This window comes from Cnephaeus nilssonii (genome assembly GCF_951640355.1).
Source record: "Cnephaeus nilssonii genome assembly, chromosome: 12".
Classification (NCBI taxonomy): domain Eukaryota; kingdom Metazoa; phylum Chordata; class Mammalia; order Chiroptera; family Vespertilionidae; genus Cnephaeus; species Cnephaeus nilssonii.
In genome coordinates, this window is record NC_137083.1 from 53,670,645 (window position 1) to 53,698,454 (window position 27,810).

Genomic DNA, 27,810 nt, shown 5'->3' on the forward strand with positions numbered 1-27,810 from the left:
ATGTCATCTCCCACAACTCCATTTCCTTATCCATTAGAGAGCTACAGCTTGTTGTTCATTGTGTTGGATGACACTCAGTAAGACCCAAGGGAGTGAAAGTGGGTCGCTTTAGTAGTAGGGCTTCACACCAGCTGTTTTGACTATTTAATAATTACCTCTAGAAGAATCGACGTTATCAGAAGACAGTAATTCTGGGTAAGTGGGCTCTTGGTGCACAGTATAGACTGGTGGTTATTTAATAGCTTTGCATCTGGTTGTATTACTCCTGTGTAAATGCCCCTAAGCTGTGGTCTCCCAGCAAAGCCCACGTTTCCTCAGGACAGAGGCCCTTGTGGAGGCTGTCCCCACCCCCATCCCCTGCTCACACCCAGTGAGCAGGATCCAGAATACTCTCCTGCCTTTCAAAACATACGCTTTTTTTTTTTAATCCATTGATTTTTTTTAGAGAGAGTGGAAGGCAGAGGGAGAGACAGAGGGAGAGAAACATGGATATGAAAGAGATACATTGATTGGTTGTCTCCCGCACGCTCCCCAACCTGGGGCCTGGATCAAGCCTGCATCCAAGGTACATGCCCTTGACCAGAATCGAACCCGGGGCCCTTTAGTCCGACACTGTATCCACTGAGCCAAACCCCATCTTTCTAATCATAGCTCTAACCTCAGTTCCTCTGTAAACCCTTGCCTAACCACAGCCCATAGTGATTCCTGCCTCTGAACTCTTCTCGCGTTTACTTTGGCAACTTGCTTATGTTGCTTAGACTTGCCAGTTGTCCCTTTTAATTTGCAATGAACTTGGCAACCCCATGAGATTTAAGCTCTTTTAGAGCAGTGCCGATGTCTCAAATGTCTTTGTTTCCTTTTGTGCCCAACCCCAGTCTTTTTTAATTAGAGAACCTTGATGCAATCAATAGTATTGTCATTATTGACAAAAGAATTCTGTAGAGCTTGTGGTTGATCCTAAACTGTGTGCTGGTGGAATATACTATATATGTAACATTACACAACTAGTGGATAAACAGACTTGGATTGAAAATGATATCAAAGCCCCATAGACATTTACTATACAATATTTTGGAAATGTGTCATTTAGAAATGGTGTAATCTGAAATGATCTTTGCACTACTTTTGAAATATAAACTTGATAAAATGATTATCATTAAAATTTTAATGAATATTGTTTCATATGCCAATGAAGACATTTTTTTCCAGTATTTTTTAACTCCCAAGGGCATCAAATTATCAAATTAATCATGTTTTACTGGTTACTCAATGGTTATACAGAGTAACCCTTTTCTAGATGTTTAAAAATGTCCATTCAGATGTGTATTTCTAAAATATTCACATATATTTGACATTTCTTTTGTATGTTCTATAATGTTGTTATGTCTGATGTGCATAATGTGATATATAAGACAGATATGACGTTGCGTTAGGTATGGAAATTAACTCTTCCTTTGAATTCTTGAATACAAAAAAAAAAAAAAGATCTGTAGCTTCTATCAGATACTCATTTTACAGCAGAAGTGTGTGTCCAATGGATTTTAGGAAGTGGGAAAGTTGGTACCTCTAAAACTAAGGTGTTCATGGTTGTGTTCCCTTTAATAATGTAACTGGATTCTGAGTGATAATCTATTTCATACCTGCCAAACCAAAATTAAATTTTATATACTGATAAAAACGGTGCCACTGTTTTACTTATAATTCCTTCCCTCAAGCTTTTATAGAATTCAGTGAAATAGAATTCAATTTAATTTTTTAAAATCAGAGTTGAACCCTTACTCATCCCTGTAGTCTCACCAGGGTCCGATCTTCCAGGAGATAATTTTGGAGTGGTGAAACGGAAAGGAAAGGCACTCAGATGTGAAGCAACTTTTCAGTTCATCTAGTTGTGAAATATAAAGTTATGAAGAAACAAAGCAAAAGAACTAAATGAGCCAATCCTTCAGTAAATGACATTTTTTTAAAAAATGGAGTTAAGACTTCAGGAAAATCATGAAGATTTTTGGCTATTTTTTTTAAGTGGAAAAATTTATTCTCAACCCTAGAAAAATGAATTTTTCATTAAACCATTAAGACAAAGAGGAACATAGAATGCTCTGGGTCAGGATCCGGTTTGTTCACTTATCATAGGAGCCTACACCCATCACTGACTTCCTAGCTTTCCAACTAGGACCCTTGTGAGAAGGAAAGTGCAGAGGGTGCTCTTACCAGTCGAATCGGCATGGCCAGGATGATTCCAGACAGTCCCAGACGAAGAAGTCAGGCGTGGGCTTGACATCCGGCGCCCTGGTGTGGCTCAGGTGGTTGAGCGTTGTCCCTGTGCACTGAAAGGTCGTAGGTTCGATTCCCGGTCAGGGCACATGCCCAGGTTTTAGACTGGATCCCCCTGGGGTGTGCAGGAGGCAGCTGGTAGAATGTTCTGTTCTCACATCCAATAGAATGTTCTGCTCTTCTCACATCGATGTTTCTCTCTTCTCCCTCCCTCTCTCTCTAAACATAAATAAACAAGTCTTTAAAAAAAAAAAAAAAGAAAGAAAGAAAACTGGGCCCAGAGCCTGGTGTGTACTAGATGCTCAAGATTTTAAAATCTGTGGAATCATGAGAATCATAAGCCATCAGGCTTGAACTCAAGTGTAATAGCATTTTATGGACATAAATGACATCTATGATAATGTTTAGAAGGTAAATGTTTTAAAGTTGGTTCTTTGAAATGCAGACTTACTTGCATTTTTTAAAGCAAAATGAGCACTTGAATAAAGTAGCCAAAAGGAGGTCAGTTGCCCTCATTGCCTTCAGCGTACAGGCTATTAAAATGCGCCCGACGCAGCTGGGGAAACCGAGTGTGTTTGGGGCACAAAAGAGGCAGTCTGTTGTCTTTGTGGTAGTAAGAAATGACTTCTTATAAATAATGGCGTTAGTTCTGCTAACTGAAGGTTATATTCTAATATCAGTTTTATAGGAGCTGTTTTTCACTTGCCACATGCAAGGAGGAATATAGTGCATATGGTTGTATAAGTTGTCTTAAATTTTAATAAGTATCTTCTTAAATGCTTTTTACTGATCATTTTTATAACATCCTCATAAACTTGTATCAGTAACATTAAAAGGCGTGTAAGGCCCCGATGTACATCCGACATTCAGGGGTCTAATTTCGACCCGCGTCAAACGTGAGTAGCAAGGCAATAGGCAGCCTTTAGAAGCTTTACTTCTAGATCGTCCCGACTTGCTGAGTGAAAATAGGAACATCTTGTCAGGTGTTACCCTAGGAGGCTACGGAAGCCTTTGTGGCCAAGTCTGGGTCTGGCGACCCCTGTAGGAAGCAGGTGTGAGGATCGCAGGTTTGTCCTGCAGTGATTCTCCGGACACTTCACACCCCTCGCGCTCCATGGGCCCAGAACCCACCCTCACAGTTGGATTGTAGCCTTCCAGTGTTCCATCAAAGAAGAGCAAAACCCGCTGTCCTCCGAGAGCCCATCAGGAAGGGCAGAGATGACCTACAAAACAACGGAAATTTTGCCTTAGGACCAAACTGAAAATGTGCAATAAGCCCTTGGCTTTTCAGAAAAGAAAATGGACAGGTAAGGAGGGAAGCAGGCCTTAAAGAGCTTGGAGGTCAACACAGAAGTGAGAGTGGAAAGCAGAAAGGTGCCCCCTCCTCGTGCCCAGCACAGGGGTCTGATAAACAAAGTAAAAGGCGTGGGCTTGACTCACAGAGGGCTAAACTGATCAGGGGAGTTTATTCCAGAAAAATATTCTCAAGGAGCGATGTTTGGAAATAAGTTTGGTTGTTGCTGTAAGATTATTTTAGGATTAAGCTATGCAACCACCAGCAGTGTTTTATTCCTTATAAGGTATATTAGAGATTTTTAAATAATAATAATTCATTTCCTAGACCAAAAGGCCTCTGCTACAGAATAATGGTAATGAGGCTGTATAACCAAACTTGCAGTTGTTAGAGAAGTCAGTTGTGGGATTAATGTACAGCATGGTGACTGTTAACAATACTGTACTAATACTTGAAAGTTGCTGAGAGAGTAGGTCTTAAATGTTCTAACCACCACCAAAAAAAAAGGTAATTATGTGAGGTCATGGATGTGTTAACTAACCTTATCGTGGTCATCAATCCACAATATACACTGAGTGGCCAGATTATTATGATCTCTGAACGCATAATAATCTCGCCACTCAGTATATATATATATATATATATATATATATATATATATATATACACACACACACACACACACACACACACACACACACACACTAGAGGCCCAGTGCATGAAATTCGTGCATGGGGGGAGGGGGTGTCCCTCAGCCCAGCCTTCACCCTCTCCAATCTGGGACCCCTCGAGGGATGTCCAAATGCCCGTTTAGGCCTGATTCCAGTAGGATCGGGCCTAAACAGGCAGTCGGACATCCCTCTCACAATCCAGGACTGCTGGCTCCCAACTGCTCGCCTGCCTACCTTCCTGATTTCCCCTAACCACTTCTGCCTGCCAGCCTGATTGATGTCTAACTGCTCCCCTGCCAGCCTGATTGCCCCTAACTGCCCTGCCCTGCAGGCCTGGTCACCCCTAACTGCCCTCCCCTGCAGGCCTGGTCACCTCTCACTGCCCTCCCCTGCAGGCTTGATTGCCCCCAACTGCCCTCCCTTGCAGGCCTGGTCCCTCCCAACTGCCTCCCCTGCTGGCCTGATCACCCACAACTGCCCTCCCCTGCAGGCCTGATCCCTCCCAACTTCCATCCTCTGCTGGCCATCTTGTGGCAGCCATCTTGTATCCACATGGGGGCAGCCATCTTTGACCACATGGGGGCAGCCATCTTGTGAGTTGGAGTGACAGTCAATTTGCATATTACTCTTTTATAGATAGGATAGAGGCCTGGTGCACGGGTGGGGGCCAGCTGGTTTGCCCTCAAGGGTGTCCTGGATCAGGGTGGAGGTTCCCTTGGGGCGTGGGGCAGCCTGCGCGAGGGGCCTGTGGTGGTTTGCAGGCCAGCCACACACTCCGGTGACCCAAGCGGAGGCCCTGGGATCTGGGATTTATGTATCTTCTATAATTGAAACTTTGTAGCCTTGAGCGGAGGCCTGGGCCAGCCAGGGCAGGCGGAAAGCTTGGCTTCCTCTATTGCCGGGGAAACCCAAGCCTCCTGCTCGCTCTGTGGCTGCAGCCATCTTGGTTGGGTTAATTTGCATACGCGCTCCTGATTGGCTAGTGGGTGTAGCGAAGGTACGGTCGATTTGCATATTGCTCTTTTATTAGATAGTGTATATATTAGAGGCCTGGTACATGAATTCGTGCATGGGTGGGGTCCGGCCAGCCTGGCCAGGGGTAGGGGACATGGGCGGTTGGCCGGTCTGCCTGCTGGTCTAACTCCTGGTCGAGGGGACAATTTGCATATTAGTCTTTTATTATATAGGATATACACTGAGTGGCCAGATTATTATGATATTCAGAGAGCATAATAATCTGGCCACTCAGTGTATATTTTTGTGTAAATATATACAAATCATCACACTATGCACTTTAAACTTACACAATGTCATGTCAGTTACATCTCATTCAAGCTGGAAAAAATCAGGCTGCATTGGAATTGTGTCTAGTTCTTGGAACAGTAGCTGTTGACCTTATAAAAGGAGCAATGGGACCGCATGAGGCCAAGCCAGGGTTTGAGGCAGCCGGTGGTGAAGGGCACTTCCAGCCATGCAGGGCCTCTCCGATGCTGGCATCTGTCACCAGAGGTAGCCAATGATGATTTCCACAATTTTATGACCCTTGGCTGTCATCCCAATAAGTCATAAGCCATCTTCTTCCCGTCTGTAAAATTCCACTTCTACACCCTGGCCTTTCCACCAAAATCTTTTTGAAACAGTGAAAACAGAGCCACATCTCCTTTATGAAACATCAGCATATTTTTTCTACTGCAGCCCTGACTGACACCTCCCCCTCCCCCTGAAGTACTTGAGGATTGAGGAGTAAGGGGCAAGCTAGATCCAAAGGATAAAGAAAATGCTTATTTGCGTTGCCTCTTCAGTGGATGAGTTAGTTACTAAAAGCCAAGGGATTGGTCATTTCTATATTATATACATCATCTAAAACCATATGGATATTTAATACTGGTAAATTGGGAAAATCATTTTCTGTGTTATTATAGAATTAGGGGGAGGTTGACTTGAACAAAAAGAGCAGTGGGAAGAAACAGGTCAGGTTCTGAATAAGGAAAATGAAATATTAGTAGTCTTGTGAGCAGAAGGATGTACAGAGAAGTGTAGTCATATCACACATATTGGAGTTCAGGATCCAAACAAGTAAAGAGGCCTTTGTCAGATCTAAGGGATCAGGCTCAAGGTGGGGTTCAGAGCAGGTGTAGGGAAGTCAGAGCATGTCCAGGGTGAAGTACAGGCAGAACCCGAATACTGACCCCAGGACAGGAGCCTTGGTTTAAAATGTCTTGCTTAGGATGAAAAGGTTTTAGCAGGTTTGTCTGTACTTCCCAGAGAAGTGCATCCAGGTTCAGTAAGTGCTTGTGACTCTGTAGCCAGAGAGCTAAGCTCTCTCTTGGAGGCCAGGCCAGTTAGAGTACTTTCTTCCATCAACTGCGTGCCTACCATGTATCATAACCTCAGCTCAGTGCTGGGGAAAACACAACGAAGTACAAGGTATCAACTGTAGTTCTTGCCCTCAGAATATAGCCTGGTTATGAAAACAGGACCTCAATGTGTAAAAAGTTAAACAGCACGAAAGATAAATGATTTGACCCAGTAAGACAAGAGAGTTTGCAGGGCAGAAATGCATTTTGTGACCAAATGGGTGGTACATATGGTAGATGCCATAGGAATGGAGAGCTGAGATTAACCGCTGTGGCTTGGCAAGGTCTGGGAAAGGGAGTGACCTGAATCGTCTTGTCTTTAGATAAGTTGAGAGAAATAGTGAAGTCGTGCCAGATGGAGGAATGGTGTAAAAGTGTGGAGGTAGGAAGTGTGAGAGGCATTTAAAAACAGTAAAACAGCTTCATTACAGTTGAAGATTGAGGAAGGTTAATAGTTGGAGATGAAGCCAACAGGTAGTTGAAATAAAAACGTGATGATGCTGAGTTAAAGAGTTCTCAACTTTATCTTCTAGACACGAAAAAGTCATTAAAAGTTTTTAGACAGAGGAGTGACATGCTTAGAAAAATCCTGGGAAAGTTAGTCTGGTGGCTGAATGTGGCAAATTAGAAGAAGAAAGATCGCTCGGAAAGACCAGGTGTCTGTGTTTGCTTTAAACCTGCTAGAAAGTGATAAATGTTTTAACTATGAAATAGCAACAAGGACAGAAATAAAGAGATGGATATAAGAGACATTTTGAAGGAGAGGGTAATAAAACCTAGCACCTTCTTGTCCATGGAGGCAAAGAAGAATCATCAAAGGTAAATGCATCGTTTTGGAACCAAGTGACTAGAAGACTATTTTATGAACAGAAACGGGATGTTAGGTTGGAGCGTGAAATGGCTAAATTTTTAAGGAAAGATAATGAGTTGACCCGTAGATGATAGTCTTTGATGAAGCAGGAGGCAGAGATGTATTACTGGAAGGTACAAGGGAGAGGCTCACCTGTGATGAACGTGTGGGAGTTGCCTGCATCGAGATGACTGTTTTACCTGTTTGAAAGGATTCTATCTTCTAGAGAGAGAAGAGTCAACATGTTGGAAACACCAACATTTTCAAGGAGGAAGCGGAAAGAAACCACCCAGCACACAGCGTGCAGTGAGACACTAGGGAGGAGGTTACAGATTCGCGTAGACACAGATAAGAGCATCAAGGAGGAAGCTGTGGTCAGCAGTATCAGATGTTGCAGAGAGGTCCCCGAGAAAGGCTAGGGACTGAAGAAAGACCGCTGGGTTAGGCAGGAAGTCATTTACCTTTGGGACAGTGTCCCAGAGTGTGTATGTGGGGTGGAGAGGAGGTGGGTTAAGGACTGAGCCTTGAAGGACAGGGGTCTAACATTGATTACCGGTGAGGAGAAGGAACAAAGTAAAGGGGAGAACATGGCGATTACTCCCCTTGCCTTCCAAGTTGGGAATGTGTGTGTGACACACGTGAAGACAGAGATTAAGCCATTGATTCATTAAGGACTCGGATCCCATCAACAGGAAGAAATTGAAAGCTGTAGGAGAAAGAGGACCGTGGAGGGAATGGGATTCAAGAGAAATGGGAAAGGATGAATCATGAGAACAGGGGAACTTTGAATGTTGGAAAGGAGAGACACCGCTTCCTCAGACAGAGAGGAGAGAGTGTTTTGAAAGGAAGAGAATAGAGGTGGAAAGCAAGACTGCTGACCTTAGGCTTCTGGACACAGTGGAAGGGGGTGGCCCGCTGAGAGAGAGGCTGGACTAGGGTGATGGGCGATGGGGTGAAAATGAAAATGTTACATACCACTCTGGGTAACACGAGGGGGTCAGAGAAACACGGACATTAGGATGGCTAAACACCAACGGTGCTTGATAGAAAACCCACTTATAAGAGATGTTCATGACTGCAGCTTAGAAGACGGGCACTGTGTGTTTCTACCTTCACCTTTAAGAACTTATTCTTCCTCATTGTCTTATTTTTCCTAATACATTTTCTATGAATTTTGTTTATTTCTAGTATCACCATAATTATAAATTACACAGCTCTTCCAGAGTTATAGAGTCCTGAGGTTATCTAAATTGTGGGTGAGATGTTGGTCTGGAATAATACTTTCTAGATGAATTAATTTATTGGTATATGCACTTAGCAGAAAAAGTTAGTGACTGAAACCCATGAATTGTATTACCCACTTCTCCCAAAAGGTTGATATAATGCTTTAGACTATCTAAATGCAAATATTGAACCAACTGCTTATCTACTCAACCCTACAGAATTCATCTAAGAGTAACTTAACCTTTTGCACTCGGATGTCGAGTGTGACTCGACACGGTTAGCATCGAGATTAAAATTACTCTTTGAATGTATCAATAATTTGAAATATAAAAAAATCCAAATAAATAAGTTTGTATGAAAAGAAACTCCAGTTTTTTATTCTACTGCCGCGCTTTGTAAAATCTGGGGTATTTAAAAAATTAAATCCCGAGTAGAATAAAGGAGTCGAGAAAAAAGCAAGCGAGTACAAAGGGTTAAGAATAAGATCCCAGGGTCATTATGGGTCATCCAGAAGCTAGCAGATGGTGAGTGGCTCCATGATTGGACCTATGTGGGAAGATGTTTCTTCATATGATTGAACCAGACAGTCAGGATCTGGGACAAAGAGTAACTGACCATGGAGGACAACATACATAACAATTGCATAACAATACAGTCTTCAGTTTTACTGGGATTGCAACCAGTGAGAATTGAGGAAGAATTCATTTCTATCACAAATGTTATTTGTAATATATATAATGAACAAAGTCCTGACATTCAAATTCTGTATCTCAATCTTAAATATATTCCTGACTCTGTAAGTCTCTCACCCTCCTAATGGTGTCAAGTGGAACAACGAACTCCTTGGCCCCACAAACTGAGTGACCAGAATGTGCTTCTGGATGGAATAGATTCACTTTTGCAACCTTGTGTAAGTGGGGGGAATATTCTATAGGCCCCAGCCACTGCTCAGAACGGAAATGAATCTGTTGAGTTTATTCATGTGATGGCAACTAAATATTTTTTTCCTTTCTTTCTCTTGCAGGTATGGCCTCACATGTGCAAGTTTTCTCCCCTCACACCCTTCAATCAAGTGCCTTCTGTAGTGTGAAGAAATTGAAAGTAGAGCCGAGTTCCAACTGGGACATGACTGGGTACGGCTCCCACAGCAAAGTGTATAGCCAGAGCAAGAACGTGCCACCTTCTCAGCCAGCCACCACAACCGTCAGCACCTCCTTGCCCATCCCAAACCCGAGCCTACCTTACGAGCAGACCATCATCTTCCCAGGAAGCACCGGGCACATCGTGGTCACATCAGCAAGCAGCACTTCTGTCACTGGGCAAGTCCTCGGCGGACCACATAACCTAATGCGTCGAAGCACTGTGAGCCTCCTTGATACCTACCAAAAATGTGGACTCAAGCGTAAGAGTGAGGAGATTGAGAACACAAGCAGCGTGCAGATCATCGAAGAGCATCCACCCATGATTCAGAATAATGCAAGCGGGGCCACTGTAGCCACTGCCACCACGTCAACTGCCACCTCCAAAAACAGTGGCTCCAACAGTGAAGGCGATTATCAGCTAGTCCAGCATGAGGTGCTGTGCTCCATGACCAACACTTACGAAGTTTTAGAGTTCCTGGGCCGAGGGACGTTTGGGCAAGTGGTCAAATGCTGGAAAAGGGGCACCAATGAAATTGTGGCCATCAAGATCCTGAAGAACCACCCGTCCTATGCCCGGCAAGGTCAGATCGAAGTGAGCATCCTGGCTCGCCTAAGCACAGAGAGTGCTGACGACTACAACTTTGTCCGGGCCTACGAGTGCTTCCAGCACAAGAATCACACGTGCTTGGTCTTTGAGATGCTGGAGCAGAACCTCTATGACTTTCTGAAGCAGAACAAGTTTAGCCCCTTGCCCCTCAAGTACATCCGCCCAGTCCTCCAGCAGGTAGCCACAGCCCTGATGAAACTAAAGAGCCTGGGTCTTATCCATGCAGACCTCAAACCAGAAAACATCATGCTGGTGGATCCGTCTAGACAACCATACAGAGTGAAGGTCATCGACTTTGGGTCAGCCAGTCACGTGTCCAAGGCTGTGTGTTCCACCTACTTGCAGTCCAGATATTACAGGTAAGACTGTTCGCACTGAGACAGGAGATGCCGGCTGCCCGGTGGCATCCACAGAGAGTGTGCGGTGTTAGTCACTGTGGGGGAGATGACTTTCTATGCCTGCAGTGCCGCCTGCCAGTGATCAGAATTCAGTCAGGAAGTTAGGACGTGTGCACGTGGAAATGGTGATGAGAAGCCATGTAGAAGGGAGCCAGGTAATGTTCTTGGCACTCACGTTCAGAGTTGGAAGGGGCTCCTGGGGGCTGGGGTGAAGAGCAGATGCAGAGCAGGGTCCTCATGGATCCAGACGTGGGTGGAGGAGAGAGGGGGACGTGCATTATTGAAGTCACTGTGGCAAGAACACGCAAGACTCGCATTGGAGACAAGGAGGACCCCTTCCTGATCAGAACAGAGCATCTGGGGGTCATGGGAGCTGGGACTGAGGATAAGTTGGGGCAGGGTCGTCTTAAATACCAGACTAAGAGGATGCAACTGTATCCTTAACCATGGAGCAAGCACTAAGCATTACAACAGGACGAACGTGATGCTCTGAGAAGGTGGCATTTACGTGTCCACGTTTGAGGGATCGAAGGAAGGATAGCTGCCTCGAGCCCGTTGGCTTGCTCCTGGCGAGAGAAGGCCAAGTTTTGGGTCAGGATGATGGGAAGATGGTGGGAGGATTGCAGGGAAGGGCAAAGCTTTCATTCCTCCAACTCTACAAGGAGACTTCACTGCTCACCTGAGCCGGCCACCGTGCTGGTGCCGGAATACTGGGGTCTCTAGCATGCCGGTTCCCACCCCTGGCTACACGGTAAAATCACCCCAAGGCTTTTAAAAGTAACCCGACTTGGGTACCAATCTCCACAAACTGAATCTACATCTTTTTGGGGATCCCACTGCCCAGCCAGGGTTGAGAACCGATGCTGCAGGGTGGGGGGCCCAGATGAGAGCACTGGCTTTGGAGTGAGAAGCCTGGGTTGACCCTGATCCCTGTGTTGGCTAAGCTGTGCAACTTGGGTTTGCTGCCTCATTTCCCTACGACTCCACTTCCTCACCCATACACTCGGGAAATCAGTCACCAGCCTGTGGGGTTGTTGGGATGGTGGCACGTGGTGACACAGCTCAGTGGTTCGCTCGGCGTCCGGCACGTGGTGGGCGCAGGAAGGAGTGGGTGGAGTGGGACGGGCTGTTCTGTGGCGGCGGTGAGGGGCTGTGTTTGGAGTGATGTTGAACAGTCCAGTGAAGATGGAAGGTGGCAGGAAACAAAGCCAAACTCCCATGAGAAGACAGGGCTGATGACCCTCTCAGAGGCTGACATGTAGCCAAGAAAACCAGAATCCCAGGCTCAACTTTGTCTGACGCCACACTTCCTTCCCGGCCACAGAGAAACGGCTGGAAAGCAAGCGAGAGCCATTGGGTGGCACAGCTGGCGTCACCTGGACCTCCACCGATCAGCTCCCCTTGTTTACTGATGCACTGACCTTCGGGCCAGTCCCTCCACCCCATCCCTCAGCCTGCAGCCTCGTGCATAACCTACAAGACAGGGTCCCCCACGTGCCCCTCACTCCTGACTCAGGTCTCTAGGCCCCTCACCCGTGCTATTTGTCGCCCCACCTAGGCCCACCCTCCCCTTAGGAGGCATTGCCTGAGCTACAGCAGCTCCTTTCCACGTCCCTGATCCGTCCTTCCCTCCATTTCTTCCCCCCTCAGTGCAGGGGTGCGAGCATCTCCCATCTGGGAGGAGCGAGCTTGCCGCTGCCTCCTGCTCACTCCCTTCCTGTCCACTCACTGGCTTCGAAAGCTTTGCGGTTGGCTCCCTGTCCCTCTGCTCTGGAGCAGGCGATCCTCATCACAGCCGAGGCCCCTGGGCTTGAAGGGAGAGGGGCAGGACCCCGTGTGTCCCTGGGGGCGGGGGTGAAGGAGGGTGGGCCAGCGGGTTCTCTGAAAGCGAGCGAGGTGGCGTCATTGCGGTCACCATGGCTCCCGCTGCTGAGGTCACTGTGTCGTTAGGTGGCCGATTCAGCCTGCCACAGGCTGCTGCTTCCTGGGCCCTGGCCTGAACTGAGGGTGAACTGCAGCAAAGGCGGGCGGCTCGGGCTTTTATTACTTAGTTATACTCGGTGGCTGTTCCGTGAACAGAACTGGCTTTATTCGAGTCACTGAAAAGTGAGCATGGCCGCCTGTAAAGACTTTAACAAGCTCCGTTTGAAAGGCAGTGCACGCTTAGGGCAAAACCTGATGAACCAATACGCTGACTTTGGGATCCTTGGGCACTCTCTCTTCTCACCCTGTGTCCCTGTGACACTTCCCGCCCCGTCCCAAAAGGTGGGCGCTGTTTTACTTTGCTTGTACATCTGCGCCTTGTGCCCTGTACCCGGGACCCCCCCTCGGGAAATCGGGGGCAGGAGGAACATCTCCGGGGGTGGTGAAGGCCTGTTTGCTGATGCTCCCAGGGCTCTCAGCTCTCCTCTCTCTGCCCCCACTTTCCACCTCTGCCCCCTCCCTCCCAGGCTCCCTCTGGCGCCGCATCCCCTGCCTTTACCCTCAAGTGGCTGTTGCCCAGCGTTCTGAGGAGGAGGACCTCTTCTCCGTGGTTGCTTTGGCCAAAAGAGCATGTGTCCATCCTTCCGGTCCCCACGCCCCTCACCCCCATCATGCCCAACTCTGGTTTCAAGGGCACAGTCAGCCCCAGAGCCAGCCCAGCCTTTCTCCCCGAAATGATGCTATGTCTCTGAATTGGCCACCGTGTCCTATTCCTCCATCCTGTTCCCCCTGGCCCTCGTCTGAGCCCCGGAGTAGCCGCTGAGAGATTCAGGGCAGTCTCCAGCTATGTCTGCGCCAGTCCTGGCTGTGGGACAGCCAAGTCCGGGCCACATTTATCAAATTGATTTTCCCTGATTGCCTTGCCTCTTATGGGGGAGAGGGGATGGGGTGGGGTGGAGCACTTCAATTGTCCATTGTTAATCTAGAAGGAGGACGTTTCAGCTGCATCTTAAGAAGATGTGCCTGTGCTTGAGCTGCCTGGGGTAGAGCTGCCTGCGGGGAGGTGCCTTCTGCTGTGGATCCAAGCAGACACAGGGCTTGGTTTCCCAGGGTCCCCCGTGTCTGAGCTGGGTGCACCCCCACCCCCCATACCTCTCACTTTCAAAGGGGAGAGCATTTTCGTGTCCCTCCCTGTTTTACATGGGACAGTACTAGGTCCCTGCCTAGTGATGTGGAAGCAGTGTGATGTAAAGAGATGTTCCCATCCACAGCCTGGGGTACCTGGACAAGTAGGTGGGGGCAGAGGGAGTGAACTGTTTCCCTACCTGTTAGCCATTTGCGTGGCCGAGGTTGGGGGCATCTTGCTGTAGGTATTCTGCCAGGCAAGCCAGGGTGTGTAAAAAAACAAAGGCTGCATTTTTAGTCTTTTAAGTTGATGCATGGGTATCCTCTTCCAACATGAAGGTCAGTTACAGGGTTAAGTGTCATCGCCCTGGTTCTCAAGCTTTGTTATGCACAAGAATCACCTGGAGAGCTTGTTAAAAACAGATTTCTGCCCAGGTTCTGCCCCAGACCCAGGGCACCAGACTCTCCAGGGGAGTGTCCCCTGAGAAAGTACACACACACACACACACACACACACACACACACACACACACACACACACGGAACTGGAGGTGAGGTGGTCTGCCTTAGGCCCACTGTTTGAGAAACACTGCTCAGGGGAGAAAGGGGTTTCCTCAGTGGTGTCACCTTTCAGGTGTTCTCCCCTAAAGAAGGAGGTGTAGGTAATCCTGTTTGTCACCTCACCTTGGAAGCCCTTGCCATTTCCCTATTTGACTCTGCGTTGGTGCGAGTTACGTTTTTGGAGCAGAAACAGTACATTGATATTATTTTTAAAAATATATTCTTGTCTAGTCCAGCCAGCATGGCTCAGTGGTTGAGCCTTAACCTATGAGCCAGGAGGTCACGGTTCCCAGTCAGCGCACATGCCCGGGTTGCAGGCTCAATCCCCAGTGTGGGACGTGTAGGAAGCAGCCAACCAATGTTGCTCTCTCATCATTGATGTTTCTCTCTCTCTCCCTCTCTTCCTCTCTGAAAGCAATAAAAATATTTTTAAAAGTACTCTTGTCTATTATACGTAATTTGAAGTACTTATGATCATTACTAGGATTCCCCCCCCCCCAAAAAAAATGGGCATCAAAATTTAGGACATAAAAAATGGCCAGTAACCTACTTTTTTCATAATAATCTAACCTTTTTGTCTGATTCTTTTGCTTGCAGAGACTATCTTCAAGTTGATTCCGTGGTTGTTTTAGGTGGGGGTGGAGATATATTTTAATTCAGTTCAGTTCATCTGATGTCCATTGGGTTCCTACTATGAGTCCTGTGGTAGATCTACTGAAGGGTACGAAATAAGGCATGAGCTCTGACCTTGAGGAGTGTACGCTCTCTCTGTGGAGGTTAAAGACACAAACAGACTGCCTAGAGTCTAATTTGGATGCTTTGATATTGTAAATGTTTGATCAGATCATTCAACAGATATTCATTGAGACTCTAGGGAACCAATGATGAGGAAACCAGTCAAAGAAATTCAAAGTCGCCCTGGCTGGTTTGGCTCAGTGGATAGAGCGTCGACCTGCGGACTGAAGGGTTCCTGGTTCAATTCCGGTCAAGGGCATGTACCTTGGTTGCGGGCACATCCCCAATGGGGAGTGTGCAGGAGGCAGCTGAATCGATGTTTCTCTCTCATCGATGTTTCTAACTCTCTATTCCTCTCCCTTCCTCTCTGTAGGTCAATAAAATATATTTTTTAAAAAAGAAAAAATTCAAAGTCAAGGATAGGTTTTGCAAGATGGGTTAATAGGGAAGGGTTATAGAGAAAGAGCTACATTGAGGTACATCTTAAAGGAAATTCGAGATGGGGGTGGAGGACCAGGGAGCCAGGAGATTGGAATAAATAAGGCAAGATGGGAAACGGTGAGACCTAGGAGGAGTTGAAGGCCTGAGCTGGAAAATAGGAGTTAGGTGGGGGTGTGTGACTATGGTGATTTTGATGAAGGCTTGAGGAGCTTGGATTTAACAAGGAGTAATTTCATGAAGTTAAGGATATTAATGAGGTTAATCGATTGGAATGGAAAAAAACAAAAACAAAAAGTCATTGGGGAGAATTCAGAGGCTAGGAGACAATAAAAAGTAGTTATTCAGGAATAAAGGGAAGAGGCCCTAGATTATAATGGTGGACCCCTCCCCCCCACACCACCACCTCAAGAATAAATGTGAACACTTAGTGCTTTTAACTGCTCTGTACTCTGATTACAGAATTGGCTTAGAGGGCATCGTTGCTTGTTTGTTTTGCTGTCTTTTGTTTATTGAGAAAAGTTCTGAAGCTCTGTCACTCCAGGACCTGGTTTCCAATCCCACCACAGCCATTGAGTAACAGGCTCTGCAGAGTCGGGAGACTTTAGTTGCAATCCTGCCCTGTGTGTCCCCAGCGAACGGTTCCACTGAATCATTATCGGTAGAATGTCAACTGTGAGCCATCCACACGCCTGCATCTGGATCCCATTATGACTGGGGCTGTGTTTATGAGACAGTTGGCCAGGGTTCAGTCTGTGGCCAGAGGACAGTTTTCTCTCCTGCGGGTTGACCTTGGCCTCATTATCCAAACTGGGAACCCTCCATGATCTCTTCCCCATCAACAGGGAACATGGCATATTCCTGCTTTGCAGGCAGACCTCACTTTATTGCGCTACACAGATGTTGCAGTTTTTACAAATTGAAGGCAAGAGCAGAAAAAATGACAACTCTCATTATTACTACACTCACCTTATTGCAGTGGTCTGGAACCAAATCTGCAGTATCTCCAAGGTGTGCCTGTATTCTAAGTCACTTCAAAAGAGGGGCATAGCTTTATAAAGCCGTATGGTAGTTTTAAAAACTGCATAGTTTGTGCAGATTATAAAGTATAAAAGGTGACTGACTAGAAGTTCATTTGATTCAAAAGACCTGGAAGTTAGATAATCCATTGCAGCTGTTAACTTTTTCAATTAGTTTTTTATCACTACTACAAACAATACAAACAGTTGCTAGTTTACACCTGAGGATATTAAGCAAAATATTCAACCCATTGGCAATGTCATTCACCCAGGGAGATGGCTATAAATAAATATGTGAGAGCTTTTAGAGCCGCAGCACTTTTCCGAGGAGAGGTAGTCAGTAAGGTATCTTGGTTGTTAGCTTATCCTCAATTTCCCCTTACCCGTCTCTTTGACCTTGAGCTGTATGGTGAAATAATTTGAAATTAAAATTTTCTTTATTATGAAATAATTGAAGTTGGAAGCTCTGCATGTATTTGAGTGTATCTCTGCCCAGGTGCTCCAGTCCCTCCTTCTCTCTCTCTCTCTCTCTCTCTCTCTCTCTCTCTCTCTCTCTCTCTCAGATAACACAGTGTAAACCCACACATGACATACACAGGCATAAGTGTACTTGTGAGCACCTTGGTGACAGAAGCCAATACTCAGCTATAACAGAGATGCTGACCATGTGGAGGGAGGCACACAGACACATGCAACAAACACTCATACATGCAAGGACACACACGCACCACTTCAAAGACATTGAAATACCTTCGCGCCTTCACAAGTCACATGAGCCAACCTGAGGTCCCCAGAGACCAGGGGCCCAGGTTCAGAAGTGTTAATGCCCCAGGAACTTGGCCCAATGTTCTGACTTGCTGCCGAGCTGCCAACTACATGGCCCCAAACCTGAGGACAGTAGGGCTGGAACCACTCTTGGGCTCAAGGCATAAACTGGTCGTTTTCAACGTGTGATCCAGGGACCCTCCTGTCCAGAGCCACCAGATGCTGGTTAAAAATGGAGATCCCTGGGTCGCCAAACAAGTCTAAGGAGCAGGCTCGCTGGGGTGGAGCAGGGGGCTCTTAAGCTCTGCAGCTAGTTCTTTCCCCTTTTCACGTGATTGAGGTGTGATGGGCATACAGAGAGCTGTGAGTATTTAATGTGAACACTCTGTGAGCTTGGAGAGAGGTGCATATCCATGAAATCGTCACCACAATCTAGGCCTTAAATAGAGCCATCACCTCCAGAAGTTTCCTCCTACCCTGCTCATCATTGTCGTTGTCATCACCATCACCTTTATCACCATCATCATCTTCTTCTTCATCCTATCCTTTGATAACTGTTGCTCCAAATGGCTTGGATTCCAAGTCCATCACCCACAGGGGTGAACTGAATGCCACGGTGGGTGAAGTGGGGCCACTGGTGGCATCCTGGCTTCAAGCCGTTGACCTTTCTTCTGAGTGGTGGATAGCCCCTCTGTGGGGTCAGTTGTTACAGTACCTGTGGTCGGACCCTTTATGCCCCATTGGTGGCGACAGTGAAGATCAAAAATAATTGGTGAGCCCGGCTGGGGTAGCTCATCGGTTGAGCGTCGACCCAGGAACCAAGAGGCCACTGGCTCAATTCCCAGTTAGGGCACATGCCTGGAATTTAGGCTCGATCTCCTGTGGGGGGCGTGCAGGAGGCAGCTGATTGATGATGTTTCTCTCTTATCAGTGTTTCTGTCTGTCTATTCCTCTCTCTCTGAAAAAAACCACCATAGTTGGCGAGTGCAATGAGAGGTCATGTGGGTGGGTGAACTGGCCGGTGGGTGGTCTGAGGACGGAGTTGCGGGGAGAGCAGATGAACAGCAGGGGAGACATCAGTATACACGCCTTTCCGCATAATTCACAGTCGATGTGGCACTTACTGCTAAGTAGCTACTGAACTCTCCCTGTGGCCACAGCTGCTTTTGGAGCTATAATCCTCATTTATGCATCGAACGAATAATTTTTTTAATTCCGAAGATTTGCCAGGCGCTGTGCTTTGTGCTGAGGTTTCCAGAAATGAGTAGGCGTGCCCTGGGCTGTACAGTTCTGCCCCAAAGCTGTAATGGAATGAGCGGTCCCCGGGGAGCCTGCGGCTGGGCGTGCCGGCCTCTGCTGTCCTCTGGTTAAACTGAGAAGGCTGAGCAGGGCACCCTTGAATGGCTTTGCCCGTTCTCCCTGGCTCTTTGGGCCACGTGTGTATTCTACGTCCTGGGTGCTGTCCCTCCTGCCCTTGCCTCTCCATGCCAGCGGGTGTCCGCATCACCCCTGGCACATGCCAACTACATGCCCAAACCTGTTTGGCCATCCTTTCCCCTCCCTCCCTCACCCAGCTCCCCAGAGAAGGAGAAGTGAGCGGCCAGCACAGCCTTGCTGAGCTGGTGAAGTTCCCTTCTCCCTCGGCCCCATCGGCTGCTGGCTCACGGGTCTCACAGCCGATGGAGGATCATGGTTGCTGGTGTTGGTATCGGGGTGTGGCCCTGGTTCCTGGGCAGAGATGGAGATGGTGACATTGTGGCAGCGATTGTCTGAGGTTGGGTGTCCCCAAAAACAGAGCCTGAGACAGGGCTTGGGTGCAGGTGTCTATTTGAGAGAAGATTTCATGAAGCAGGAATAAGGGAATGGGGGGCTGCTCCAGTCTACCTCCAAGGGCATCGTGCCCCAGAAGGGTGGGGGACTGAGGGCCTCGAGCAAGTCTGTTAGCTCTCCCGTGCCTTTGGGTGAGCCGAGTCTTGTGGGAACTGGGGTGGGGGCGGGGGCGGGGAGGCTGGAGCAGACTTGGGGAGCCTGTGGAGCAGAAAGCAGCAGGGTGATATGGGCCACAGGACAGACCCTGGAACCAGAGTGACAGTGGCATGCGTTTCAGGAGGCCTCAGAGTGAGAGCTTCAGCACTGTGCCGGGCACCCGTGTTTGTCCTCCCAACCAATCACACGTGACACATGCGGCACCTGCACATGGGACGGGGTAAAGGGGAAATGCCATCCTGGGCAGATTTAAGGACCGTAGGCTCAGAATTCAGAGATGAACTTTGGTTTTGGGGAGGTTATTGTTAACGGACATAAAAGTTAACAATAATAAATCTTGCCTCCGCCCCACCCTCCTTTTTATCTGGCTAGCCTGCCAGCGAGAGCGGGAGATAGGCTGGGCTCTGAGAGCGAATACCCGAGCAGGGGGTGCCAGAGGGCCCGGAATATGAGTTTATCAGAAACAGTGGAGGGAGGTGGAGATGAACTACTCTTCTTCTGTTGTAGATACCATTCCCCAAGGCTCCTTTGTGGAATGAGTGCATGACTAACTGGCAGAATGAATGAATGAGTGAATGATCGAATGAGTGAATGAATGAATGGTGCCAGTGGCCTCATGTGTTTATAGCTCAATTCACACTGTCACACTCCAGAAACTCTCACACGGTCAGTTTCTTGTAGTCTCGCACACAAGTCCTTTCTCTGTTCACCACAACCTTGGGCACATGGCATCTGGCATCTCAGAACCCCGGGTCCTCTGGGCCCCCACCATCAGCCTCTTGGGGAGCATACACATTTCGCCAAAAATGTTCATTCCCATCTTTTCACCTGTGAGATTTCAATTTAAAACCTGAAGACAGCTGACTCGGCATTTAACAGATTAGTTCCCCGAAATCAGCCAACACCTGTCATGTCCCATTCTCCCTTTACGGGAGATTAGAAGTGACTTCCCCGGCGCGGAGCAGGGCTGAGCACAGGAAGCCCCGACCAGGAGCCTTGAGGGCCTCTGACCTCTTATCTGCTTTTCTGCTTTCGAGACCATGGACATGCTAGACATGTGCCCTGTAACTCTGTACTTAGGAGCAAATGAGCAAAGATCTCCTACAGAGAATAAGGCTGACATACACTGCTCCCGTGCCTGGCACGCGGGAAGCGCTCAGTAAGTGGAAGCTGCCATTATTACTTTTACTGCTACTGCTGTCGTTGTCATTGTTCTTCCCACCAGCGCTGTATGTGGCAGACACACCTGGGCTTGAATTCCAGATTTGTTGCTTTATAGCTGTGTGACTTCAGGCAGGTTCCCAAACCTCTCTGAGGCTCTTTGCTCTTCGCTCAGCAGCAGTTCCTGGGTTGTTATAAGGATTCAATGGGCTCAGCACGTGTGTGTGACTCACCTGTGTGCTCCTTGCCGGCACACAGCCCGCGTATCGTCAGTAACCGTCACGCCTGCCCTGCGCTCCCTTCACAGTTTGTGTGCCTCTGGGTTAGCAATGCTTTTATTTGGCCTGGTATCATTATTAGCCGTCGACACCCCCAGCATTCCCAAGCTTCTTGGGATCATGTTTCATTTCTTTTTCATCTCTGTAGACACATGGAGGCCCAGCGCTGTACCTCACACGCAGTAGGTGCATCGTTCATGAGGGCCCACGTGTTTGGAGCGTGTTTAGTGAGTTTCCTCCGGTGTCAGGAGGGACGGTGTCCAGCCCAGCAGAGAAGGGCTACATCTGAGGAGAAGGTGACATCTCTTCCCCGGGTTGGGAGGGCGACGTGGGGAGAAAGGCCGCAGCCGGCCAGGCGCACTGGGAGTTTCTCGGTGACGTCTGTGCTCTTGGGGCTGGCCCAGAGGCCTCGGGAGAGGGGGAGGCTGTGCCCTGGACGCCTCCTGCCGTTCCATGGCATTTGACACCTGCCCTGGCTTCCTGCGTGCACCCCATCTCTGCCGCATCAGAAGGGCCAAGGAGCCAGGACTGGAGTGATACTGAAGGCTCTCTGCAAAGACTCGCCTGAAGGCAGCGTATGTTGGTGTGTACTCTATATGTGATGTATATGTTGTTGTATGATGTTCGTTTTGGGTGTGTGAGTGTGTGTTGGATATGTGTGTTATGTGAGTTTGTTGAATGTGTTGTATGTGTGATGTGTGTTGGTGTGGGTGTGTGTTCAGTTGCAGCAGGTAGACTGGCCCATAAGCTCCCCGCATTTGGAGCCCCTTGTGCTCCTGACTCATGTGACTGGGAAGTGTACTCTCTGGGGGACAACCTTATTTATGTAAATGTTGACCATAAAAAAGGGGGGGTTTTGGCCAGAACATGAGGTACAGACTGTTGGTGCCAGTTTGCCATCCAGTGACCTCCAGCGAAGGAGTCCTCGTCTCTTTGTAAATTAGAATTTATATTGGCAAATGAAAATGCAGAGTGTGAGCCCCCAGAATGTAAATAGATCTGGCACCGAGAGTCAGATGTTCTCGCTGTGAACCTCGGATGTCTCCCTAAGTGGCAGCCAGGTGATCCTGGGGCGAGGGGACTGCTCTGTCCTGATTGTGGTCACATTGCCACAAATCTACACATCACCTGACATTCATAAAACTTACATCAGAAAATTAAATTAGCCCTGGCCCGTGTGGCTCCGTTGGTTGAGCATTGTCCCATGCAGTGAAAGATCGCTGGTTCAATTCCCGGTCAGGGCACATACCTAGGTTGTGAGTTCGATCCCTAGTCAGGGTATGTACAGGAGGCAGCCGATCGATGTTTCTCTTTCACATTGATGTTTCTCTCTCTCTCTTCCTCTCCCTTATTTATATTTTATAAATAAATAAATAAACCTACGGTGGTCTTATCTTAAAAAACTAAATTAAAAGAATATTTTTAATTTGAAATCTGTTTACCTCTAAAGACCTCTAAGGAAATTGTTGATAATATTAAATTCTTAAACCTTATCTTGCCTAGTTTTTCTTCCTGTTTTTGTTTTGTTGTGTTGCATTTGGGTAAAAGAGATATCTTTGTCCATCCTGTAACAGGATGGCCAGCAGGGTAACAATCATTTCTGGAAACAGCCAGACAGGGAACCAATGGAAACCAGTCTGAGAATAAACAGCTGCTGGTGACGGAAGCACTGTTATCAGGCAGCTTCTTTATTTTATGTGCTGTTTCACTGTGTAGGTCACGGACTTGTCCTCTAAAAGTTAGGGGCAGCAACCATTAGAAACAGAGATATGACCAACTGTTACCTCAGACATGCCAAGACTTTGGAATTCCAGAAAGAAGATTAAGTCTATGTGGAATCCCTCATCCAGCTTTTTCGTGCCTACAAGGTCCTGCCCTTGGCTCTGACATTGTCATAGTATGGCCAGCACTCATGTGTGAAAGAAGTTGGTTTTTCCAAAACCAGCCTTTCCCTGCAGCCAGCCTCCCATGCAAGGGGATTTTCGTGGTTATCACAGAGAAGTAGCTGGTTTTGCAGGAATAGGATGCAATGGGTTTGTTCTAAGTGATGTGTCATGGAGAGGGGCCCCACATCGGCAGCTAGATGAGGCCGGTTCCCAGCCGAATGACCTGGGCCATGCACCCCAATAACTGGGCTGTGGCCCAAGGCCACAGGCTGGGCACAGAGCCACCTTCCTCCCTCTCCCTCCCCACTGACAGGAGCTTGAACTTCTTTCCTTGGAAGAAGCAAGGCAGTCCACAGCATGTGAATGTCATTCCACAGCGTCCTCTGCAGATCTGAGCTCCTGGCCACATCACCATGTGGGCCTCGCCACTCACCCACCCATCGTGCCACTCGGGCTGCGCTCTCTGCATTCCTTCCGAGGAGCGTTGAGACTGCCCATCCTTGCTCTTAAATGTCCCCTCTCCTTTCTCAGGAGACACTCCCCGGAGCCCCTCCCCTGACTCTGCTCCTTCCTCTGTCTCTGCTCTGGCTCCCACATCCCGGTTTCTAACGGGAGTTCCAAGTCCTGTTCTGCAGGCCCCAGCCTTCCCCTCACCCCACGTGGCTCAGCACCCGGCCTGCCAGGAGCCCGCTCTGCTCCTCTGCTTAGGGTGCCCCCCCTCCACCCCGCCCACATCCCAAATCCAGCCCTGCCCCACTCAAGTGCCCAGTTTGCCACAACCAGAAGTTTATCTTCTTCTTCAAAATATTTGGACTTGGTGTCATCTGTCTTGTTAGTCATTCATTCATCCATTGGATCTCCACGGAAATTGTACACTTCCTGGGATGCCATCAACCAGTCTTAGGGTGAGCTGACATGACGGTCGCCACCAGCTTAATCTAGGGAAGGGGCATGGGGACAGAGGCCTGGGTCTCAGCACCCGCCAGCTGGGTGACGGGATGAGTCTCACCCTCCCAGAGGTGCTGTTTCCTAGGTCACTGGTCAGATGGCCTCCCACACCAGGACCTTGGCAACCGCGAGGGTCTGCGTAAGTTTGAAGCACGTGTTCAGCTTCACGTAGCCCCTCTGTGTCTTGTGCATAGTGGGAACCGTAAATACATTAGTGTTTCTTACCATGACCTGTGGCCCCCTCTTTTCCATGTCTGGCTTTTTCTTTTTCTCCTCTTCCCTACACCTGTTTGCATTCCCACGGTTCTCCCGAGCTAACCCAGGTGGACACATCAGCAGGAGATGAGAAGTCTCCAGGCATCGCCGTTAAGCAAAATCTCGGCTTTCAGAATGTTGCCAATTAATTGCTTTACTGTCATATGTCAAGGCTGCCCCTGCAAGAAATGTATTCGTGCGTGCCTCCCAATTTGGGGCCATGCAGATCCAAATGAGGTTTCTGCTGGCGCTGACAGAACCAATAAGGTTCAGGATGGATTTTTCTCTAGGAAATGTGCCGTTCAAATGCTTTCCAATGTTTTATGTTTAGGTTCTGTGCCATGGTTTGTACAGAAAGCCCATATCTTCCTCTCATTGCTTTGTTTTCTCCGCTGTATTCAGCGAAGGCTATCACACACCTGCCTCGGGTATGACCCTGCAGAGCCCCCGGACACCACCCCCGTTTGGGGGCATGTGCGGCAGCCTCTTTGGAAAGAACAGCTTGTGGGCACACCCATTTGGGAGAAAGTCTCAGGAACGTGAAGGCACCAAAGAAATTAGCAGAGGTGCCAGGTGGCCACACCCCCTCCTGTGAGGGGAATAATGTCCAGAAAGTCTCACATGAGAAACAAATTAAGAAGCAAGCACCTGTTTAGGCCAACATCGGAGAGAGGTTTAACTGTAGAAATGCAGATTTCAGGAAATAAAGTGCATACTCACCCACAGGAAATAGCCATTTGGAAAGTTGGGTGCATAGCTCTCGCTGTGAACTAAACGTAAGTTTGTATTTGCCTGGGCCTTCGGTTACTATGGTGACACCTTTCGAGTGTTCCAGGAGCTGGCTTTGTGTGACTGTCATTGTGATTCTGAGAGTAGACCCTGCAGCATCTCACTGTGTGGTCAGTGCCTTGCCTGGAATCACCCGTGTGCTAGTGACCAAGCCATGCGTGCAGCCTGTGTATCCCACCCTGTCCAGGCGACTTCTGACCCCTGCGGGAAGTTGGGGGCATTGAGGACCCTGGGCTGAGGCGAAATCCCAAGGATGCAGAGGGACAGCCTCTAGCTCCTCTGGACAGGCCCAGGAATGTTTGATCTAAGCAGTCGCCTGTCTGTCCTCCTGCCTCCCACCCTCATACAGGCGGTGTTCTGTCCTCTGGAGAGTGTGCCCAGCAAGTATTTCCCCTTGTGCTGGGAGGCCCTGCTCCGTTCTGCATGGACACGATTTGCATACCAGTCCATTTTGCATGTTGCTCCCCCTCTCCCTGTCCCGGTGGAAGTGAAACGTGATGGCCTCGACGTTGTGGCTACACCACCTCTGAAACGAAGGAGGCTGTAGCGAGACCCCGCAGCGTGGACGCACAGCCTCAGTGCACACATGTGTCGGCGCGGGGTGCCGCACCTCTACGCATGCCCCGCCGGCTGGGCCCGCAGTGGATTCCAGCACAGTTAGCCTTGACCCCAAGAGCTTACCCCTGAAAGCAAACAGGTTAGATGCAGGTAACTGCCATGCCAGGTGGAGAGCAATCGGTTCATAAGCTCACTGAAGTTCAAGCGCCCCGCAGCCTCAGGACAGGGTGGTCACCTGGTGCGTGGCATAGAGGGACCCAAGTTGGGTGCATCCAAACCAGTGCAGGCCCTGCCTTGCCCTGCCCTCGGACAGCAGGCTGTGCACAAAGTCGGACTTCTTGCTGCGGAAGGAATGCACGCTCAGCCTACGCCTGGTCGAGTTCGCCAGGTGCTGGAGAGGAGGCGGGGAGGGCCAATGCATATTCAGGTTATTCCGCTTTCCATCAAGCAAGACTCACCATGCTTAAATGCTTTCCATTTTGCCCGCACAGTGTGAGAATTGCTGGATGTGTTTTGCCAACAGAAATTGAACATTTTTGAGGAAACATGACAACATTGCCTTTCATAGCAGGAGGAGGAGCGCCCTTCTGCAGGCGATGTGCCCCCCGCAGCCCTCGGGAAGTGAGCCGGTGCCTGGGCTGGCGAGAGAGGTGGATTCCAGCTCCTCACATCTCCCTGTCACGGTGCTTGCTGCCCACCCCCTGCGTTAACAGAGCCCGGCACCCGCATCCTTAAGGCAGGACATTGAATCTGATCGCGATGGGCTGTGGGCCTCAGTGGTCTTCGCCGGTTATTGTTTTTCTTATCACACCTGTCCTTCAAGTCTCAGGTTTCCTTTCTCTATCCATCAGCGTTTGGCCACTCTGCTGTCCACGCATCTCTCCCTCTCCCTCTCCCTCGTCTGCTGTAAATCTTGCTGCATTTAAAAGCTGTACTTGTGCTCCCTTGCATTTGATGGACTCTGGGACTTACGTTTGGTTTGTAATTGTGTCCTGGGCTTTAGTCCTGGGCAACGAGCTAGATTGTCAATGTCTGTGTTGCTCTGGTGGTTAACATATTCTCCATACTCGATGGTGGGGTTTGAGGATTAGAGATTTCACAAGGCCTGCGAAAGGAAAGCTATTATATAAATCCCCTAAGCTTCTTATGAGCCACAAAGGCCAGCATTAATAAAAATCATTTCAGGAATTTTTTTTCATAAATTTGCTGTATTTAAAAGAACTTTTTCAGGAACCTTTATACATTGCTGGTGCAGCCTCCTGTGGAAAACAGTAGTATGGTGGTCCCTCAAAAAATTAAAAATAAAATCACCATATAACCCAGTGAGTCCACTCCCAAAAGAATTGAAAACAGGGACTCAAACAAATACTTGTGCATTTATTGCCGTGGTATTCACAACAGTCAAAAGGTGGAAACAGCTCAGATGTCCATCAGTGGGTGAATATTTAACAAAATTGTGGTCTGTCCATACAATGGGATATTAATCAGCCATAAAGAGGAATGAAGTACTGATACATGCCACAATGTGGATGCACATTCAAAACATCGTGCTGAGTGGAAGAAGCCAGACACAAAAGATCACATATTGTATGAGTCTCTGTATATGAAATATCCAGAACAGATGAATCCATAAAGACAAAATGCAGAGACTGGTGGTTGATGGGCAGAGAGGAGGGAGGAATGGGGTGGGATTGCTGAGTGGGGAAAGGGTTCTATTCCGAGTGAGAGAAAAGTTTTGGAACTAGATAGAGGTGATGGTTGCATAACGATGTGAATAAACTGAACTAGAATAGTTCACTTTAAAGTGGTTAATTTATGTTATGTGAATTTCACCCCAGTAAATTAAATTTTAGAAGGAAAGGGAACTTTTCCAGGCTGAGAAGTTGGCCTGGGATGAGATTTCACTGGGCATTGAGATGTAGGGCCCTTTTTGCTTTATTTGTAATGGGACATAGAATTGTTTAAAATGCCAGCTAGACTATGAGTAGCTTTGAGAGCTGTATTTGTGTTAGTAGCTATAAGAGCTGATTTAAAAATCCCTACAAAAGCAAAATTTTTAGGATGATTTATACTTTTCTGGTGCTAGGATAAAACGGTAAAGTAATTTCCCCCCTGGATTTGGAAAGAAAGAACAGCTTTATCCTAGCCTTCTTTGAGGCCCCTGTGTGTAAAAGTGAAGGTTGTGTTGCTCTGATGATCATGGTAACACCTGAAGAACAGGTGCAATGTGTACAATGAGCCAGGAGTTCCCAGAGCCCGGCCGGCCACCTCTGTGGTGAAATGCGCTCTCCCCTTACCTTCCTCCCCACCCCACCCCTTCTTTCTGTGTCTCCTAAGGGACACCAAACTTTGTCCGGGAAGGGGGGAAGACCTTTGTTTATGCTATTTTAGTATTTCTAAAGTATATGGTACAGTTGATTTCAGAGTTGGCACAGTTGAAGTAAAATTCAACAACTTACTGACTGTGTGTCCTTGGGCAAGTTACTTAACCTTTCTGATCCCTACATCAGGGATAATCACACTGTCTTATAAAAACGTGAGGATTAAATGAAATTCACATATGCAGTG

At 48.1% G+C, this 27,810-nt stretch overlaps 1 protein-coding gene across 2 annotated transcripts in view; it reads left to right on the top strand.

Annotated features, from left to right (window-relative positions):
• HIPK2 (homeodomain interacting protein kinase 2) overlaps positions 1-27,810 on the top strand; it is a 165,748-nt gene that overhangs the window by 46,188 nt on the left and 91,750 nt on the right. For both annotated transcript variants that reach the window (XM_079785534.1, XM_079785535.1), the window contains exon 2: positions 9,693-10,776. In XM_079785534.1, the coding sequence (XP_079641660.1) occupies positions 9,693-10,776 (1,084 nt within the window). The remainder of the gene's footprint in view (positions 1-9,692; positions 10,777-27,810) is intronic.